The sequence below is a fragment of the Pongo pygmaeus genome, chromosome 15, assembly GCF_028885625.2.
Source record: "Pongo pygmaeus isolate AG05252 chromosome 15, NHGRI_mPonPyg2-v2.0_pri, whole genome shotgun sequence".
Taxonomy (NCBI): Eukaryota; Metazoa; Chordata; class Mammalia; order Primates; family Hominidae; genus Pongo; species Pongo pygmaeus.
The window spans coordinates 61,645,239-61,661,751 of NC_072388.2; the positions used below are offsets into that span (position 1 = coordinate 61,645,239).

The window sequence follows — 16,513 nt, forward strand, 5'->3', positions numbered from 1 at the left end:
ATATTTTATTACATAGTAAATAAGCCATAATTAAATCAAAATTTCTCTAACAGAAAACTTAAATGTTGATGAAGCATTAATCCTTAATAGTAAAAATGATTTGAAGTTTGAGGTTTGGAGTTTTGTTTGCTTCCCTGTTATATGGAAGGACAGCACTAAAGTGTATTGAGAATGGCTGAATAAATGAACCACTTCTGATCATACTGTCTTCTGTGATTTATCAAATTATATGAATCAGTAAAAACATTGTAAAATTATGTGACAGTTGATTTTACTACTTTACCAGGCACTCTGAAACCAAATAATAACTACCAGATTAAACAAGTGAAGTCTCTATGGATGTACTGACATTTCAAATTGTGTTATTAGACAAGAGGGATCTTAATTGAAACAGTTGGATGTAACACTGGGAGTTGGGCTGGGTTGTTTCTCATTTAACAGTGACTGGTTTTCCCTAGGCAGGCTGCTTCCCATTAACTTCTCATTTATTATCAAGATGAAGTTTGATACAAGGGTTACAATATTAAACTACTGATTTAAATTATGTCTTCTGACTTCTTCCTTGGCACCAAAAATCACTAATATTTCTCACTAACTCTTTCAAAACATGCATTTAATTTTCAACCTTAAAAATCTTGGAAAAGATCATCAAGCATATATATTCTGAGACTAAGTCTGATTGGTCATCCAGCTGCAATACAGGAACTAGACTAGAAGACATGTTAACTAGAACACAAGAATCCCCACTGCTGGTGCAGTATTTTATTCATCATATTCCAACTGCACTACCTCTGATTCATACTCATACTGTGGAATCCTTTGGTTTTCATGCTGGTTTCTAGGAGTGGAATCTCTAACCCTGCATTAGATAATCTAGGTCCAAGATCTCTAATTGTTTCTCATGAGCCCATCATGCCTCATCTAAGCAACCTGAACTTGTTTTCAGATGGTCTCTGCTGAACGGTTTAACTCTGAGATTAGGACAATACAATTTCAGTCAAAAGCTAATGGGATTTATCTGGGGTGTATAGGATGATGATGAGTGGGAAGGATAAGGAAAGTTTATTTAGAAGAATAAACACATTAAAAAGAGCCATAATTAAGGTGTGATACGGAGACACTTGTCTACCAGATACTGATATTCAACAAGCAGCAGAGTGACTAAGAATATTGCCTTTACAGTGCAGACATAGTACAAAATCCAAGTTTCCCTATGTGTGATCTAAGGCACGTCATTTAACCTCTTACAGCCCAGTGTCTGTATCAGTAAATGGGAATTATAGTATATATGTGTTGGAAAGACTAAACATTAAACATGCTAAGATTATTGGCCTTCTAAATTCACAAAGATTAAAAGAAAATTAATACCTAGTACTGACAATGTTATTCTGAAAAAAGACTTATGTAAATTAATGTTGGTTGTAGCTCATTTGATATTTTAGAAGAAATAAGCTACAAAAATAATAAAAACAAAAAAATGTACATAACCTTGGACTTGGCACCCCTTATTCTCAGTGTTTATCTTAATGTACTCATCAGACATCTTAAATATTCAATAATAGGTGGATGATGTAATACAGACCTAGAATAGACTACAAATGTTATTATATTGTATACTTATAACATAAATTGATGTTGACAAAATCATACAGATAAATGTGGCACAATATACTTCTGTAAGTCGTAGCATTGAGTGACATCGTATTTTCTTTTTCTAGCTCTTTTTTCTAATTTTATGTAACAGTCATGTATTCTACTAAACAAGCACTTTTGAAAACAAAATGGTTATATAAACATTAACACTTATTCATAATAAATAATATATTCTAACATTTATTTATCCTTGAGAGAAGTAGCAGTGGGAGTAAAGCTATACTCTGATCTGAATATATTCTGATATTTGCCCTGCAGACTCCCCTGTGCCATCTGTGCTTTCACAATACATATGAGTTAAGTTTGTGGATAATGCCCTCAAAGGCAGCAGACCCACATATTTCTTTAGCATTATTCTAAACAAATACGCGATGATTAATTCAATCATATTTGGGTACCAATATGTCCCTGGATCAATTTATGTGTTGTTATTGGTATTAGAGTGATATTTTAAACCATCATGACTATTCAGTGGAAATCATTCTATTATTTACATGGAAAGCACAGACCATTTAATATTATTAATTTCTTTAATGAGTTACTAGTAGTTAATAGATTAACCAGATCTTCGAATTCCCTCCTTTCATTTGTTTTCCACCTTCAGACCAGTTATTTGACTATTAGCACATAGGTAATTTGAATTTTATTATAAAATAGGTGAAAAGTTTCAGCTTCTAACAATCTTTCATGTCCAAATTCTATTGTTTTTTCTATTGCTTTCCTTGACTCTCATCTTCACAACTTAAATTTTTTTAAATCTGACATGGCTTCCTGTATTGTATTTCAAGCATCATCACAATATAAAATCATACATTTATCAGGGTAACTATTGAAGACTTTTCTCCCCCATCAGACTCTGAACAACATAAGAGCAGGGATTATGTTTATTTCTATTTATCACTCTATAGCAAGGACCACAAAACCCTTTAATACCATAGCTTCCTTCGATATGAATGCAAATTTTAAAAATGGCTATGTCCATATTTTTTAATTTTCCCATTATATAGATCTTTCTTAAATTTATATATGCCATCTCTCAGAGATGTCCCAGTATAAACTAGGGACATAAAGACTTCCTCAAGGAAGTATAAGGTATAGAGAAATAAGGAAGGTTGCTATCATGAGAAAAGAAGAAAATGCCTCCTGAAGGTCTTAAGAAAGAAGTCAAGAACCATAAAAAGCAAAGCTGAGAGGAAGCCATCAGGTTGCACAGCCACTCAGCCCTCTCCTTGACTCCAGACCCATGCCCAGGAGGGGACAACGAGCAGCAACCCCGGCAGCTGGCAATGAACCAGATGAATCTCTTTCTTTTTTCTTTTTCTTTTCTGTTTTTTGTTTTGTTTTGTTTTGTTTTCCTTTTTTCTTTTTCTTTTTTTTTTTTTTTTTTTTTTTTTTTTGTGAGACAGAGTCTCACTCTGTAGCCAGGCTGGAGTGCAGTAGTGCAATTTTGGCTCACTGCAAACTCCACCTCCTGGGTTCAAGTGATTCTCCTGTCTCGGCCTCCCAAGTAGCTGGGATTACAAGTACGCGCCACCACATCCAGCTAATTTTTGTATTTTTAGTAGAGACAGGGTTTCACTATGTTGTCCAGGATGGTCTCAATCTCCTGACCTCATGATCCACTCACGTTGACCTCCCCAGGTGCTAGGATTACAGGCATGAGCCACCGCACCCTGCAGAATCTCTTTCTTACATAACAATTTTTCCTTTTATTTTAATCTATTCACTATATTTTTCTACAACCTGTTGCTGCCTTCTGCTGTGCCAGACAATGATGCCCATGGTTATTTGGCACTACTAGTAAAGGAACTAAAAGTGGATTTTGAGTACTGAATATAAACGATATAAATGAATACAAAATCAAAAGCACTCAGCCTGAGCCAAAAGACAGGCATCTTTTAGTCATTACCATTAAAAAAAATCAAGAAAGAGATGGGGGAGTGGGTGGAGAGGAGAAAGCTACAAAGGGCTGGATGAGAAATGAAAAATAACAAACACAGTCAAATAATAATAACAACAGAAATCAAAGAAATTGAAACATTGTTTCTTAAAAGTTCAGTTTATAAAATTCAAATCTGCATAATTCTACTTTTACCTTAAAAACTGAAAAAGTCTCGGAAGCATTATGGTCTCATTTAAAAATAAGTGTTATCAATAGCCATTACTGCAGATTTACAGCAATGGGAGTTTGAAAACAGATCAATCAAGGCAGCTCAGAACAAAATAATAGGTTGGATACAAACACCTACTCATACTATATAACACCATCTGCAGCATGTGGAAGTATTCATGATTTAATTTTTCCCCAAAGTCTAAAGTATATTTCTGTTCAATGTGTATATATATAGAAATATGTCATTCATCCAAATTACTCCACAATTGATGTTCTATTTTCGTCTATACTTAAATAAAACAGTGCCCACTGAATACCAAGCAAAAACTAACATTTAAAATGGTGCAGGCATAACACAGTGCCGTAGTTAATAACCTGTAAAGGATGAAATGTATTATAACCACAAAAGACTAAATTATCTGCTACCTCTTATTATTGCCTACCTTGCACAAGCACCATGTGGGCATTTTTCACCTCCCAGCCAACTAAGTAAATGTGGCTGGTGGTAACTCCAATACAGATGTGAACACAAAAGTATGGAATCTGATCCTTACGGTCTAGATGAAGAAGGGTACTGAGCAAGTTATCCATGGACCTCTGTAAACAATCCTACCTTCTCATTTCTGGACTGTGGCTATCAAATGATTCCTTTGGTCCTTCCTCAGAAGCTAGTATCAGAGTGATGAGAAAATGAAATATAAATTAGCCCACACTACTATGCTAAATTTCAACGTGATACAAGAAAAGAGTGTGTTTAATATTATCCCCAAAGATAGGTTTGAATCAAATAACACAGCCTAAGATTTGACACATGAAAATTTTACTAGTAATTATATTAGCTGACAATAATGTAAAGCTTGCAATGGAACCCTCTTAAACTACGCTAAAAGCCATGAAAACTAATATATGCGTTTGAGTGTTCCAAATTACTATTACAAAAAGTATTGCTTAAAGTTTTCATCTGCTTGTAATGTTTTCAATAAGCCACTGGCTGTTATTTTACTTAACTTCTGATACGCGAAACGAAAAAACTGAGGTTTCAGATAAAGTCTATTTTCTCACATAATATGTGTAGGTCAGTCAGAAAAGAAAAATGTCAATAATAATTCTGAATGCTTACTTTGTAATATTTCAGTAGGTAACAACTGAGAAACACATGTAGATGTAACAATAGTTAAGTTCTCTAATTATGTTTAGGTACTGATGGAAAAATTATAGTTTTCATATATTTGTTGCATAATGCTTTCAAATAACAAGCTGAAGAATGGTTTCTTGTAATGATATGCCAGTTTCTTATAATAGTTTCTTAATAGCGTCTCCTGCTCAACAAGCAGGTAACTCAAAGACCACAGGGAAAACTACTACAGTTGTACCATACTGGCCTGGCATAGCCCCTCTATTAGACATTCTAAATCCTAATTTTTTAAGGTAGTATATGTTCTATCACCTTGGAAAAGCCCTTTCATTTCATACGTAAAACTACAGTACTTAGCTGTCCTAATAAAAAGTTGTTGGAAAATAGTGAATTATTACAGATTTTTATATTATAATTCTTTTTATATAAAATCCCTTAATACATACATGTAAATTGTAAATGAGATGTAATATATAATAGTACTCCAAATCATTCAGACACAATCATATAATCTTACTGTCAGGACCTGCAAGTTCATTTAGTACTATGTTCTACATATGTGCCTAAATCTTTTACTGGCAGACTGTGAATTTCCTCCTGAAACAGATCATTCCATTTTTAAAAATGGCAAATACTTCAAGTTACCTGTCATATCTCTCCCAAGTCTTTTCTCGGCTAAACTAAATATTCATATTTATTTTAACTACCCATCATATAACAAAATTCCAAGAACTTTGTGCCATCATGCTTAACTTCTGGTAAGTGTGCTGCTTTATAGGATGACATTTCTTTTAAAATATCCAGCAGAAGTTGAACACAATATCCGAACACAATCTATGATCTGATTAAAATGGGCTGTACTGGCATGATCATTATCTTTCTTGATTCAAAGGCTAGATTACTTTTAGTGCATCTTAAGACCAATTCAGTTTTATTTTATTATATTCACATGGATATATTTACATGGCTTTCTTTTTTTTTTTTTTGACAGGGTCTCACTCTGTTGCCCAGGCTGGAGTGCAGTGAGGTGATCTCAGCTCACTGCAGCCTCCTCCTCCCAGGTTCAAGCAATTCTCCTGCCTCAGCCTCCTGAGTAGCTGGGACTACAGGCACGCACCACCACGCCCGGCTAATTTTTGTATTTTTAGTAGAGACGGGATTTCACCATGTTGGCCAGGATGGTCTCGATCTCCTCACCTCGTGATCCGCCTGCCTCAGCCTCCCAAAGTGCTGGGATTACAGGCGTGAGCCACTGCGCCCGGCCCCTACATGGCTTTTATGTACAGGACATTGTTGGTGGAATTTTCTTACAAGACTAGTGCCTTTGTTCTTGGCTTCAGCTATGATATATATCATCATGGGAACCTCTCGAAGTATTTTAATATCGAACCAAGAAAATGATGACATGTATGAAAATAGAATCCATTTTTCATATCTAGTAATACAATGAAATATTTAAACATCATTTCCCAAATTAAAAAAAATATACAAAATTAAACTGTCAAAAGGAAATTAACTTGTAGAAAAAAATATATTGCCTACTGTATTTGAAAGCAGAGTGCTTCTCTGATAGATTCGGTTAAAAGATAATAAAAAATTTTAAAACGTTCAAAATTTCAATTTGTTTAAATTCTAAAGGCATACTCCCACCTGATTTTTTTGTGTAATTCTGCTGGGACATTTCATATAATAGCATCTTCCTACTGATACCTTATGTTTATTATAAAACATATGAAACAAAAATGAAGACCAAATAGCTTTTTCTGATTTTTTTCAAGCTACATGTTAGAGAAAAAAGTAAGATATTGGAAGATACAAAAGGTAAGGCTTTAGACCTTTCATTGTATGAAACAAGCTGAAAAAAACCCAGTATGATGGGAAATACGTGGTCTACACATTGTTTTACAGGTCTTACATTTTTTCACATGTTCCAAAAAGCTGAAAATAAAGTCCCCAGCCATTTACTTCATTTGAATTATTTCCCAGCAAAGTCATTTCAAACTGCAGGGTCGAATTTTTTGAGCTTTAACCATCATCCTTTCTACTTTTTCCCATAATCTCCTCTTCCCCTTTTAAATCCTTATTCCACCCATTTCTTCTTCCTTCATGTACACAGAATATTAGCAAGTAGCAAAGCCCAGAGGATGGATTTGGCTATTAAATTTTTAAAAAATCTATAGCAACTGTACTAATGAGCAGTCAATAACACATTTTCAACTAAATAAAATTGAACTAGGCACTGTTCTATATTAAAAAATATTGCCTAAAGCAAACTTTCATGATAGAAATGCTGCAATCTCCACGTCAGTACAGATTTTAATGCCACAATTATATTAGAGAAAGCATTATTCACATAAGGCAGGTTAAGACAGAATTAAATCACAGTGATTAACTTGCTTGTGGGTTAAAGCTGAATTCAAAAATCTATAAAACTAAATATGTGGAAATGATAGAAGGAAATCTCAGTCATTGGGGCAAAGGTTTTTTCTCTGACTAGCTTCAATGAATCATTAAATTTCTTTGTACAAGCAATTGAAAAAATATACAGCTATTTTAAAACTAACCAGAGAAGAGAAGCATTAAAACAAAGACATTTGGCTTCATATATTATATTTCCTTTTAAAGTATACATTCATAGTTAAATTTGATCACCTCTATTTAAAATATTTGAAAAAAATTATCAATAAAATATAAAATAAGAAACATTAAGTAATAAAATGTATTTGGCTTATGGAGGAACAGGAAGTCTAATAGAGGTCTCTAACATTAAATACTGGATAATTGTTAAAATTCAGATACTGTTTATTAAAGCTACATCCAAAAGTACATACATAATTCTCAGATGGTGACTGCAATTACGGAATTTATATTATGTCATCAACCTTTCATTTTATTTTTCCTACACTTGTATTTTAACAGGTTTAATCAATTTAACTCATAATCAAAAGTCTATGGCATAGATAGATAATTGATGATTGATATAAACATAAATAGATAGGTAGATACACACACACATACATAGAAAGTTTTTTTACAAAAGCCATATGTGCTCACTCATTGCTCTTTTGAGAATAGACTATACAGGGGACAAAGGTGGAAGCATCGGCCAGTTAGTTGGTATTAGAAAAATCCAGGGAAGACATGATGGTGACGTGGACCAGGTGATAGCAATGAAGGTGGTGAGAATCGGAGGTAGAGCCAAAAGGATTCAGTAGAGGTTTAAATGTGGGAGATTTTGTCTTAAGCAACTGAAAGGTAGTGTTTCCATTAATTTCAGTGGGAAAAAATGTCTGTAAAACAGGTTTTTAGGAGATGATTGGAAGTTTGGTTTTGGACAACTTTACTGGACATGAGTAGGCAGTTGGAAGGGAGAGTCTATAGTTCAGGGAATCAAGTCCAACAGAAGTATGAACATTGGGTGGTGTTGGTTTAAAGTAAGGAGACTGCAGGATATCATGAAAGAACGGAATACAGACAGAAAAGGGACGAGGCACAAGGACTGAACTCTAAAATACCACCAAATTTAAAATATTATCTTATTCAAATTGCTTTCAAGAAATGTGCTACCAATTTACACACCTCCCAGAATTATACAATAATGCCAGTCACCAACCTTTGCTAAGATTGGGCATCATCTTTGTCCATTTGCCATATTAAAAATGTTTCTATGTCTTTTTGTTTGTTTGTTTTTTTAAGTTTTAACTCTTTGTTCCAAGGGAAAATAAGCCTTTTTTATGTTTATTCATAATTTGCATTCTGTCTTCCATAAATTATCTATGTCATCAGATCATTTTTCTCTCCAAGTATTCTAATTCTTCTTATTAATTTATAAATCACTTTACATATTAAGGTAATTAACCTTTCACTTGCAAAATTTGTTGCAAATGCTTTATGTCATTTTCATTTTCATAGTTTTCTAGTGTGAAAGATTTTATACTTTTTAGCAAAATCTATTTGTCAGTTACCTTGTTATATATTCCATTACTTTAATATGTACAAAGATAAATTAAATACATTCACATATTTTCTTCTAATAGTTTACAGTTTCTTGTTTTTTTGCATTTAATTCACAGTTCTTCTGATATTTATGTTAGGTCATGAGTGAAGACCCTTATAAATATTTTCTTAGATTTTTAGTTCATTTTATAATGATATTAAGTAGTACGTCAATTCCACCTTTACAATTCATTCTTTAACTTATATTCAGTTTTTATTTATAGTAGAATCTAGTTCTGAGATATCTATTCCCTCTCTTTTCTTTAATTACTAATTCTTTTGTCTACGCTTCAAGTCTTTATTATTGTATTGTATTATTGTATTGTATCTTTTTTTTGAGACAGAGTCTCGCTCTGTCGCTCAGGCTGGAGTGCAGTGGCGTGATCTCGGCTCACTGCAAGCTCCGCCTCCCAGGTTCACACCATTCTCCTGCCTCAGCCTCCCGAGTAGCTGGGACTACAGGCGCCCACCAGCACGCCCGGCTAATTTTTTGTATTTTTAGTAGAGACAGAATTTCACAGTGTTAGCCGGGATGGTCTCAATCTCCTGACCTCATGATCCGCCCACCTCGGCCTCCCAAAGTGCTGGGATTACAGGCGTGAGCCACCATGCCCGGCCCTATATTATATCTTTATTATTGTATTTTAAAATTAAATATTTTTATATATTATATATATATATAATATATAATTTATTTGTTAAATAGCTGAATGCCTAACAGGCATAGGAGTCTTCTGCTCTAGTTGTCAGGTTCTTTACAAAACCAGAGAGCTGAATGACAGTTTTTGTTTTCCTCTTGTTTAGTACAGCATATGGTGCGTAATCTAAGAATCATTTTTAAATTCAGTCTCTTTGATGATACAATACTAGAAATCCCTACACTCCCTTTCTAAGCCCAGAATTTGGCAGATGTCTTTCCTTCCTTCTCTTTCCTTCAGTGCTGTTAACCTAGAACTTGTGCATCTGGGTGGGGATTTTCTTAATAGACTGGGATAAATCAATACAGGCATAGAGTATGTTTCATACGTGAACAAGGAAACTTTCATATTTGTCACAATTATTTAAATATGCTTTTCCTATGTCAAAAACAACTTTAAGGATTCCTCACTCAATTAAAAGCCACATCCATGATTTTTTCTTATCCAAATGCTAATCAATTTTGATATCTTAAAATATCCCCTTAAAAAATCTTTTCATTGAAGTTAAATTTTTATTTCACTTTTAGTATTAGTCTCCCCATATTTGTTCTATTACTCCATTTTCCTTGGCTACTTTGCTAATCAAAAGTACCTTTCTTTAACTGCAAACGAACAAGTAAACAAAATATTATTTAAGGCAGTACATGGTAGGTACCCAGAAATTTTTCCCTGCTACATGGCATGAGCACTTTGAGATACACTGCATGCCAGTGCATCAGACCCTAACTCCATCATGAATCAGACAGTTAAGCATGTCCTCAAGCGGAGGCTTGAAGACAATCTAGTCAGCTCCATTCATGAATAACTCAGTATTCAGGAATATAGAGAGCAAGGACTCAAAACTCTGCCATGTACTAGATTTGTGCCAGAGGCCCTGGCTCAGACTCTTTCCGAATACGTAAAAGGCCATTATTCCATCATTTACTGATTTCTTATTAGTTACCATGTGGCTCTATAGCATTTTCTGGAAAGGAAAGCTTCTTGCTTAGATAGTGACTGACAAGGCCGGTGGTTGCCTCTTGATCTGTTTCATTTAATATGGACTTCAACAGACACTCTGCTTTTGATAACTTAAATTCTGTTACTCTCACCTTCACCCCAAGGAAGATTCTGTTTCTTCTTTGGATACTCTCTCTACTAACCATATATTGGTTCAGATATATATTAATCAAATTCCATAGAAATGTAGTTTGCTTTCTCCCTTCTGTTTTCATGTGTACTACTTCAAGGGGCCATTTAACTGGAAAATTTATGCTGCATCTTGTAAAATATTGAAAAAGGAGTAAACCTCACCCCCTTTCACAATTCCTCCGCATAGCTGCCCCCAGGTATCTGACCTGCACTCCCTCTGAAGGCTTCTCTCCCTCAACTCCTACGTTCCTTGTCCATTCCCTACACCTCCACTCAACCATCTATTCCTAATACACCCGCCCTGGCTTAAAACCACTTACATGTTGCTTCATGAAATTCTCCTAACTAAACATCTACTTTGCTCATTTGCTTTTTCCCTTTGACATTGAAAGATGCTTTTTGAGCAGGTCTTAAAGAAAAACCATAAGTCAACCTCACAAGGTTAAAAGAACAAAAAAAAAATTGTGGGAAATGGCCAGGAAAGTATTATGCCATTTAATTATCATATGTCAAAAATCAGTACATAAAAAGAATAGTCTCCACTGATGCTTATAAAGTAAAATAGCTCAAGACTGGTTTCCTCTAAAACTCTGTGTACAAGCTTTATTTTTCATCTTCTGTATTTGATGTGAATCAGCTGGGTGTAGGAAGAGAGGATTTTTTAAAATTCGGTTTTATTTATTTTAAGGAGGATCTTGAGTTGCTCTTTGCCCCAAATATGAGATAGATGAGAAAAATTAAAATTAGCTCCATGAAAAGGCAAGCAAGAGATTAGAGATATCAGATGATTGGAGAGGGAGATATCTATTTTATACATATGTGTAAGGCAAAGTGGAAAATAAAGAATTATAAGTTCTTTATAAAACATATGAGATGGGAGAAATTTAAGTGGAGGACAGCATAGAAGACACACACATTTTAAATTTATAGCCAGGAAGTCTCTTTCTAATTTTTAAATGAGCAAAAAAGGCAGAGGAGAAATCAAGAATAAATTCCGGCAGGAAAAATGGCAGCACTCTGAGTTTTAGAGGAATGCAACAAATTACTGTGAGAGGTAATAAGAGTGTTTTAGGGAAATAGAATAATGAGTTATTTTCATGAACTGAATTTTCTAAATTGAATGTGATGACTGGTACTAATTGATGATTAATGGTTCAGTGCTTTGCACCTTCTAAGCACTCAATAAATATGACTGATTGACTGATATGTCACTTACGAATACAGAGTAACAGTTACGAAGCAATTATACAAGCAATACGTGAGTGGAAAAGCTTAATGCACCTGAAGATCCTACTAAAATAGAAACTAAATAATAATAATACTAACCCATACCTTTTCTGTGTCAATGCCTTTTGACATGGACCATGTTGAGACGATATAATCCATGACTCGCTCACTAAGGCCTTTTGGGACCTGATAGAGTTTTAGGAAGTCCCGTACATTATTCAGCATCTCATGGTATCGGTTGGTGTTGGCATACATTTGCTGGAAAATTGTTGTAACATTTCCAAAAATAGTTGCATAAAGAAGAGCTGAAAGAGAAGAAATGATAAAAATAAAACAAATATCTCATGTGAAAAAAATACAAATATTTGCTAAATCAATGAATAATTTGACAGAGACATCCTTATAAACTTGTAGGGGTAAATGCATGTTGAACTCTGAGAAGATTGCCTGACACTTGGTATTCACTCAGAAAACGTTACCTGCAGTAAGAGAAACATGACTTTATGAGCATGCACGACCCTAGTCAACATGACAAAACGTAAGAGTCATCACAATATTTTCTGAAGAATCAGATGATCCAAAGTTATAATTTTGCCTAAGAAATTCTATTTGTTAGTAGATTAAAGTTATCCTCCACTTTGTCCTCCTAAATGAAGCCTAATCAATATAAGTTTTTCAGGGATCGATGATCCAGTTTAGAAACATATGCTCTTTCTCATTGCCTGCTTCTTCCAGCTTTTGGAATATGTCCCTGGTTATAAATATTTTTGACAGAACATCAGAAATTTAGGGAGTGGAGACAAATTAATATGCTTCATGTTTAGAAGGTTCTGAAGATAAAGAGGTTTGGAGTTTTTAGCCAAAATAAAACTTTGGCAATGCCGAGAAATTCCAGTTATTAAATTCATGTAATTATTCCAGTGATTTTTTTATTCCATCATTTTAATTAAATGTAAAGTTAGCCCACTGACAACTGTCATTCATCTACAGGGGACTACGGGTGGTATAGGGTATTTCAAAGCCCCAACTGCTCCCTCCTCCTCAATCCATAATTCACCAACTCTTCTTTCTCCAGACCTAGTCAGGCTATTAATGCTGACAGGATCCTACAAAAGCTTATTTAGAGTTCAGCCTAAACTGAACAAACTTCCAATCTTCAACAGCACACTACCCACAACTTGCCCTGCCCCTCTGGTTTCACTCCCTTGTTAACTGGAAGCTTTTTTGAAAAGGGGCAGTACTTTATTCACCTTAATGTTCAGTACACAGGCATTTCATAAGCATTTCACAAATAAGTAGACTCACAGGCAATGATAATTTCCATCCTACATCCTCCAAGCATTTGAAAAATGACTCTAAACAAAATATAGGCTGTTTCACTTTGCAGTTTCATCAGCCAAATCCCATTTGATGGAAGTGGTATAAAACCAAGCTAGTGAAGCAACTTAAGATCTTTAATATACTGCTTTTAGAAAATTATTTGTTTTTTTCAAGAAGAGCTGTTCTCCGCTGAGTATAACAAATTATAATTTCACAACAGAAAGCTATTATTTTATAAAAATTTAGTCCGTTTTTCTGCTATTTGATGCCAGTGCAGGACAATTTTTTAAGACAGATGATATTTTGTTAGACCTGAGTAGGAGGAATACAGTGTTGACATTTCCCAACCGAGTCTTTATACCTTTGAATATTCATATTTAAAAACAAAAAAATTATCATTTTGTCAGTCTTTCAACGTCCTGTGTGCATATATTTATTTTAATACTTTGAAATAAATGTGTTTATCTTTAATGTATCAGTTTTCCATGTTGAAATGAAGAGTTTACTAGGATTGTGGTTATAGTATCTGAGATCTTGATTCTATAAAGAATTATTAAGTTTATTAAAAGATATAGAGTTCTTTCCTAAAAAAAAAAAAAAAAAAAAACTAAAGGTAATCACAGACTTAACATCTCTATTCCACCATTGTTGCTATTAAGAAAAACAAACAGAAATAAGGTTAACAAATTAATGATAGCAGAATCATCAAACAAATACAGAATTTTACATTTTCAGAAAAGAGAAATAAGAAAAATTTACATTTTTAAAATAATGAGTATTTTAGGGGTTAATGAAATAATGCTGCAGTTATGATTTTTAGTAGTGCTCAGCTATCATAAATTGTCAATAAATGTCACAGAACTACCTATTATTTTGACATGTTTAACTTGTTTGGCTCCCTAAGATGCTTGCAATATGCTACATTTGCCAAATGTCTTATTACTGCCTTCTAGTTTAACAAATTACTACACATTTCATCTTTTAGGGTACATTAAATGTATACACAAAATATATTCTGCTCATATAAAAAGTTTAAGATAAAATATGAAGAATCTGCTAATGTATTAAAAGTTTGCAGCACTAATAAGTGAAGAATTATCAACATCCCATTAAGTCTGGCATATTATAAAAATATCCAGTTTGTTCATTTTTCATTTTCATTATTTTATGAACACATAATAATTATACATATTTATGAGGTACAATGATATCTTGATATAAGCATATAATGTATAATGATCAAATCAGGGTAATTGGTTATCATTTCTTTGTGTTAGGAACATTCCAATTCCACTCTTCCAGTTCTTATGTAATTTACAATCAATTATTATTACCCATAGTTGCCCTATTGTGCTACTGAACACTGGATCTTACTCGTATTTTTGTACCCATTAACCAACTGCTCTTTATCCCTCACTGCTTCTCATTTTCATGTGAATGTAGCGTCCCTACATCGGATAAGACTAAACAAGATAATAATTTAAAGTAAGAGATTCAATTATATGTTTACATTTTTGTAATTTTATTTTGAAATAATTTTAGACTCAAAAGAAGTTGCAGAAATAGTGTAGAAAGCTTGCATTGCCCACATGCAGCTTCTCACAAGGATGACATTGTATACAATTATAGTAATATATCAAAACCAGGAAATTGATAATGGCACAGTACAATTAACCAAACTAGAGAGCTTTTTTTTTTTGGCCAGTTTTCCTTTTTTTCGTATGCACTTGTTTCTTCAGTGCATAGTTTCATAAAATTTTATCACATACATAGATTCAAGTCATTTACATATACTTTTAAAAAGAGAAATCACTTCTTCCTTATGAATCACTTCAATCTTGAGTCTGGAATACATTTCAAAAGAGATAGTATGACAGCATGTATGGTACTCCAGCAAGCAACAACAGCTGCCCACCGCACTTGTGTTCCTGAACAAATGGACAAATGGGCACATCTTTAATGAGAGAGGCCTTGGAGCATGACACACAATAATGAGGGAAACTGATCTCAGTAGAAGCTCCCTCTAAACTGCTAACTCTCAAAATAATACCTCCCTCACATATTACAGACACACCTATCTTCTTGGATGTCTAATCATTATTTGGATCTAACACATCCAAAAAGGAACTCAATCTACAGCACCCTCTCTCCAACAGCTAAATGCACTTTTCACCTCTGCAAACAGCAAAGCCATACCTACTTGCTCAGATCAAAAACCTCAGTTATTTTTCAATCCATTCTTTGATTCATCTCCTATATCTGATCTATCAACAATTCCTATTCGCTCTACCTTCAACACATAGCTTCAATTCAATCACTTCTCACTACCTCTACCAGCATCCTTGCAGTCTCTAAGAGTGTGTGTCTTTGGACCAATTACTAAACCTCTGTCGGCCTCTATGTCCTCACTTAGAACTTTAAAATTACACTGGAATCTTCACAAAAGGGTTGTGTTAAATGAGATAACGCATATAAAACAGTATAAAAAAGAGTCTAGTAGTGACTAAGTATCCACAAAATGCTATGCATCATCACCACAAAAATCATTTCCCAAACATAAAGAATAATCATATATATAGATATAGATATAGATATATATGATCTTGGCCACATATAATTCGTAGCACTGCCTCTTCCATTGGCCATCACTCCTGTCAGTCTTCTCTTCATTCCCTCTGCTTCAGTATACATCTTCTTGATGCTAATCAAACAACCTAAACTAACTCATTCTTCAGGGCCCCTTTACTAGCTGTTCCTTGAACACTCTTCTCCATGATCCTCACTTGGTCTGTTTCCTCTCCTCATTCAGGTCTCTGCTCGAAACCTGACTCATCAGCTGGGCGCAGTGGCTCATGTCTGTAATCCCAGCACTTTGGGAGGCTAAGGCAGGCAGATCACAAGGTCAGGAGTTCGATACCAGCCTCACCAACATGGTGAAACCCCATCTCTACTAAAAATATAAAAATTAGCTGGGCATGGTGGTGCACACCTGATATCCCAGCTACTTAGGAGGCTGAGGCAGGAGAATCGCTTTAACCCAGGAGGCGGAGGTTGCAGTGAGCCGAGATCGCACCATTGCACTCAAGCCTGGGCGACAGAGTGAGACTCTGTCTCAAAAACAACAACAACAACAAAAAAAACCCTCATTCATCACTGAGGCCTTCCCTGACCATGCTGTCTAAACATCCTCTTCCCCCACTATCACTATCTACCTCCTTACTATGCTTTATCATTCTTTAT

General features: G+C 34.3%; 1 protein-coding gene across 1 annotated transcript in view; it reads right to left on the bottom strand.

The window, feature by feature from the left end:
* The window catches only part of KCNH5 (potassium voltage-gated channel subfamily H member 5), a 347,265-nt gene that overhangs the window by 141,953 nt on the left and 188,799 nt on the right, over window positions 1–16,513 (bottom strand). The window contains exon 8 of the mRNA XM_054448009.2: window positions 12,059–12,258. Coding sequence (XP_054303984.1) covers window positions 12,059–12,258 — 200 coding nt within the window. The remainder of the gene's footprint in view (window positions 1–12,058; window positions 12,259–16,513) is intronic.